At 33.0% G+C, this 5,510-nt stretch overlaps 1 protein-coding gene across 1 annotated transcript; it reads right to left on the bottom strand.

The window, feature by feature from the left end:
- Positions 1-4,345: 4,345 nt before the first annotated feature.
- LOC104908443 (uncharacterized) lies at positions 4,346-5,278 on the bottom strand. The gene has a single exon (XM_010697558.1). The coding sequence runs from the start codon at positions 5,276-5,278 to the stop codon at positions 4,346-4,348; it is 933 nt and encodes a 310-aa protein (XP_010695860.1).
- Positions 5,279-5,510: the final 232 nt, after the last annotated feature.

The raw sequence follows: 5,510 nt of genomic DNA, 5'->3' as shown, positions 1-5,510 counted from the left end.
CTATTGTGGTTATACTTGAAATAACTGGTATTAATGGTTTATTCTTATACACAATTGCTATAAGGTTTTTTTTTTGTCAAACTAAGTAAATATTTTAGTGTATAGATAGACATAACTTTCCTTTTAAAAATATATTCTCATTCATCTCTTTCTAAAAATAAGAATGAAATAGGTTTCCAATGAAGACAAAAGATAATCGATGTTTTTAGGAAACTTGTGTCATTCTAATCTAAAAGACTTTAGTCAATTTATAAACAACACTTTTGTCAATCCTTATTAATACTACTTTCTCAAATATAACTATAAATGTGAAATGACCATTGATAATTGAAATTAAATTTGATTAGTGAAGAGAAAAGGCCAAAACTCAAGGTTATCATTCATAATTTTTATAAATAAACGTGGCATTTAGGGTTGGGGAATGAGGGAGTAAAAATTACTCCCTCAATCTCAATCTAATAATATAGAGCTTGTTATCTTTCTTGAGGTTAAAGTTTAAAATTTTTGACCAAATATTCTCATTGATATATACAAAATAAATATTCATGTAGGATCTTGTTAGGTACGCCTTAATGTGTACTTTTAGAATATCAATTTTTTATACTCCCTCCGTCCAATAATATAGTGCTTGTTTGTTTTTTACACGGTCTAGAAGACGTAACTTTGACCTTTAATATCTTCAATTTCATATTAACAAAAAGTATAAAAGTTGATATTATAAAACTACACATTGAGACGAATCTAACAAGATCTCACATGAATATGTTTTTTTTATATATATATACAAATTAGAATATTCGATCAAAGATTATAAAGTTTGACCCACCAAAAATGAAGTAGGCACTATATTATGGGGCAAAGGGAGTATTATTTATTAATATCGAATTAAATATATCGAAGGTAAAAAGGTATATTGTGGAGACCTTGCAAACAGGATACAAACACTAATATGGGACGGAGGGTATGGATGACAATGAGTCGGAGATGGGTCAGGCGGATCTCAACCCGTCCTATAACTTGCTAAACAAATCTCCATCCATACCATCCCATCACCGGTCAAAAGTTCCATCCATATCCGTCCATCCATCAACCGCGTATGGGACTGGTGGGGACGGGTGAGAATTAGATAATACTTGAGAGAATAATTTGTGTCCTAAACAGTTATAAAAATTAATAAATGAAATATTAGTATTCGACTAACAGCAAAGCGACTAAATATTAATTGTCAATTCTTAATACATGCTAAAATTACATACTACTAATATATAATATACTATCATATATATTTATAACTATTAGTATATATATATATATATATATATATATATATATATATATATATATATGACATGGGAGTTAAGGGTACAGGAGGGTTCTGAACTTTCACAAAAGTTCCAGGAGTACTGAACTTTTAAAAGTTCCAATTAGGGTACTCAAAATGGATTTATGTTACCTTAAGGTCCTGAACTTTGGTTTGTACCGTTATCAACCTCAAAAATAAAAGAAAAATGTTACGTGACATTAATTAAAAGAAAAAGGTGACATGACATTAATTATACTCTCGGATCTTCGCGAAATTTGCATGAATTTTTTTTTGAAATTTCTGGTTGTTAAGTACAATGTGGTTAATAATGAAGAATTTGTTATCTAGGAATGTGGAGATCGTGATCTAGGGTTTGGTGGAATTTCGCTATTCTGTCGAACTTTTTTTCCCTTTTTTAAAAAAAGAATTTAAACTTCAGTTTTCTATGTTTTAATTCGGCTGAGAAGAAGATAGAGGCCAAGAGAAAATTATCGCGGAATAAGATGGTATTTTTCCTCTATTTTTACTGTAATTTAATTTTGGCAGATTTTTTTTTTGTTTAATGTGCATTATGTAAGGTATATTAGATCTTAATTTAATGTGTTATGTGTGATCTTATGTTTGTTGAAATGCTATTTTGGAAAAAAAAAATTGAGAAATAAATTTACATTTCCTATTGTACTCTACAGCTATAACTCATTGTTTTGCATAATAGTGATGCACTTAGTTCTGACAGAATGAAGAAGTTTACCTCTCAATCTATACATTTTACTTGTGTTGCCATTCATTCAACATAATTTACCGTTTTGGTAGTTCCTAGTCATTTTAGCATGAGTTATGTTTCTTTGTACCTCTCATCTCCATCCAAGTTAATCGATTTATAAAATATGAATAATAAAGGAGAAATAAAGAGAAGAAGCCATTGATTTTACCATGGTTGAAGGTTGAAGATGAGAGGGTGATGAATCAGAGGAGAGAGAGAAGAGTTTGGAATTTTTATAATTAATCCCATGTCACTTTTTTTCTTTTTAATTAATGCTACATCACATTTTTCTTTTATTTTTGGGGCTGATAAAGGTACAAATCAAAGTTCAGTACCTTAAGGTAACAAACATCCATTTTAAGTACCCTAAATGGAACTTTAAAAAGTTCAGTACTTTAACTGGAACTTTTGTGAAAGTTCAATACCCTCTTGTATCCTTAACTCGATAAATAGTGATTAAAATGGTAAATGGTGTAATTATTTTAAAGCGATGGAAGTAGGTAGGAAGCGAGCAACTCAAGGCAGTAATATATACTCCCTCCGTCTTTTTTTATTTGCTACAAGCACTTTTTCACAAAGACCAAGGAGGGAGTGGGACCATTGACATAAATGGAATTAACAAAAAAGCAAATAGGTAAATTGTGGGACCTATGTATTATATATGGAAACATTTACAAAATCAAGAAGGGAGTGATGGCAAATTTGTAAATAAAGTGTGGGACCTATGTACTATATATTGAAATATTTGCAAATGTAGCAAATAAATTGAAACACCCCTAAATGGCAAAATGTAGCAAACAAAAAAAGACGGAGGGAGTAATTTGTATTTACCATTACAATACATAGCTCCGACAATCTTGTAGAGTCACTTAATAGCTCTCTTTTTCTTTGAATTAATCGTAGTCAATACGTGGAATTACTAGCTGGAAGACATTAGACACTCACCAATCGAAGCTTACAAAAGCATGATACTGATCTTGTCTTCTTTTGGACGGGATGTGGATTTTGTCCTTATCCATTACTGCTGTCAGATATTTCCCATGAAGTTTTCTTTTCCAAGTATTAAAAGAGGTGAATTCCTTGATGATAATATTTTGAACCAATCCTCCAGAAGTTCCTGACGGATAAGTGTAAATGAATTTGTTTCAATCTCATGAAGGCATTATGCATGTAACTATATACGCCACATTCAAAAAAGGCCGTATTTTTATATTTTCTTTAAATAATATTAGTGGCTTCTAATTTTAAAATTCTTCTTGTTTGAAAATTAAGTCATGTAATATTGACATACATTATACTTTTACCTTTTTTAATTGCAATTTTTAACTTTTACATTTCATCATCTAACTTTCTATAATGTCATACTAGAATTTTTTGCACGCGATGCGTGCTTAAATTTTTTTCAAAACAGAAACTCGATTTTCTTCGACATAAGAGTCAAAATTTTGATTAGACATACGAAGTATAATTGTTTTTAGTTGCAAAATTTGATTGGTTTAGTTTCTGTCAGTTAAGTCTCTCACCATTCTTTTGTTTTTTTTTTAATTTTCAAAGGTAAATTCTATGAACAAAATAGAAATTTTATTGAATTTATTTATGATTTCTAATATTATAATTTTTTAGTTGATTCTGAATTAAGTACGGTACTTCATAAATTGTAAACAAAGTGGACATTTTGATTTAAAGTCAATTTTTTCATAGGTTGTAGTTTGTAAGTGAATTTTTAAGTTTTTGTAAAGCTTCCTAATTTTAGTGATTTGCAAAACGTAAATTATGCAATTTTATGATTTTAGTTCACTTGTGAGTGATTATTATAAGTATATTTTTGGTATTTTTGTTTGAAACCCCTTTGATTTGTAAGTGAATTTGTAATTTAGAATAGGAAGGGGTAACATAGTCTCTTCATTCGGGGACACCATAGCTCCTTCCTTCCCTTTGAGTGCCAATTTTGATTTTGATATTTCTTTTGTAATTTAGAAAGGAAAGGAGGGCAAAATAGGCATTTCAAAAGAGGACATCATTTTTTTTTGATAATTTGTGTCAATTCTCATAAATAATGAAAAGTCCTTCATTACATAATACTCAGCCCATACCTATTTCCAGTTACATATTTATCAAAATATTATACTAAGGCTTGTCAAAATCGGAATGCTATCTCACAACCATGCTAAAAATTCAGCGTCTCTAACCAGGCCTTGTTTTGCTAGCGCATCGGCCACCATATTCGAGCCTCGACCTTTATGAGTTATGGATATGTTGATCCATTCTTTCCTTACATTTCAGATGAAGTTAAGCTGGAAATTGAGGTTCCATGGGCCTCCCTTATCCTCATTGCACCACCTAACTGCATTCATGGAGTCCGATTCTATCTCCAAGTGATTGCTCCTGATGTTCTCATATCTCATGGATATTTGTATTGCTCTAAATATTGCGAGGACCTCTGCAGAATTAATTTCAATTGGCGGGATTGGGCTTGAGAAGACACACATGAAAACTCCTTTGTGATTTCTAAGAACACCTCCTATTGCCGACATTGATTGTGATGAGCTAACCAACGCATCCACATTCCACTTTAAAGTGGCATTCCGTGGCGGAGACCATGGTTTAGGGGGCGAGGGAATCGCAGGGCCCTTGATTGCTCCATCTGAGCTTTTCCATGCGAGACATAATGGGTTGCAAATAATCTCGGCAGCTGTGTAGGGGAATGGGTCGCCCCATCCCGAGATCCACCAACTAAGCCTGGTGAGGATGAGATCTTGAATCTGAGCAATGGAGCATGATTTGTTGTCGAAAATCCTTGAGTTTCTCTCCTTCCATATTGACCATATAATGATGGAGAAGATAGCCCTCCAAACCTTTTTTAAAAAGGAGTTTCTGCCACTTATTGCCCACTGGTCAAAAGCATCTTTGAGAGATCCCGGGAGAGCCCATCTTAAGCCCCAAAGATTGAGCCACCAGTTCCAAATTCCAGCCGAAAATTCGCACAATAATAGCAGATGATCAGCGCATTCAATGGTTGCGTTGCAGAATATGCAAAGGGCCTCGGAAGGTCGGATGATGTTTAAACTCAATAATTTGGCTTTTGAGTTTATTTTCCCCATCATGGCGAACCACGTAAAGATTTCGATTCTTGGCGGTATAAGGTCCAACCATATTTTTTTAACCGGCACCGGGAGAGATGAAACACAATTTTGAGATTTTGCCATCTCCATTGTTACTGATTTAACAGAGAAATCCCCAGATTTTGTTGAGGTCCATATGAAGATATCATCATTATCATGAGAGAGATGTACGCTTTTTAGGGTAGCTTGGAGATCAATCAGCTCTTGCTTATCACGCTCCCTTAAGGCCCGTGTCCAAGTAAATTGCCAGGCTCAAATCTTTCCAGCCCAATATCCAAAAGAAGCAATAGGATCATTTGGGGCCGTGGTCAAACGGAACAGC

This window comes from Beta vulgaris, chromosome 6, assembly GCF_026745355.1.
Source record: "Beta vulgaris subsp. vulgaris cultivar EL10 chromosome 6, EL10.2, whole genome shotgun sequence".
NCBI classification, from domain to species: domain Eukaryota; kingdom Viridiplantae; phylum Streptophyta; class Magnoliopsida; order Caryophyllales; family Amaranthaceae; genus Beta; species Beta vulgaris.
Note: the sequence above shows the minus strand (reverse complement) of the source record. Positions and strands in the feature narration are given on the sequence as shown.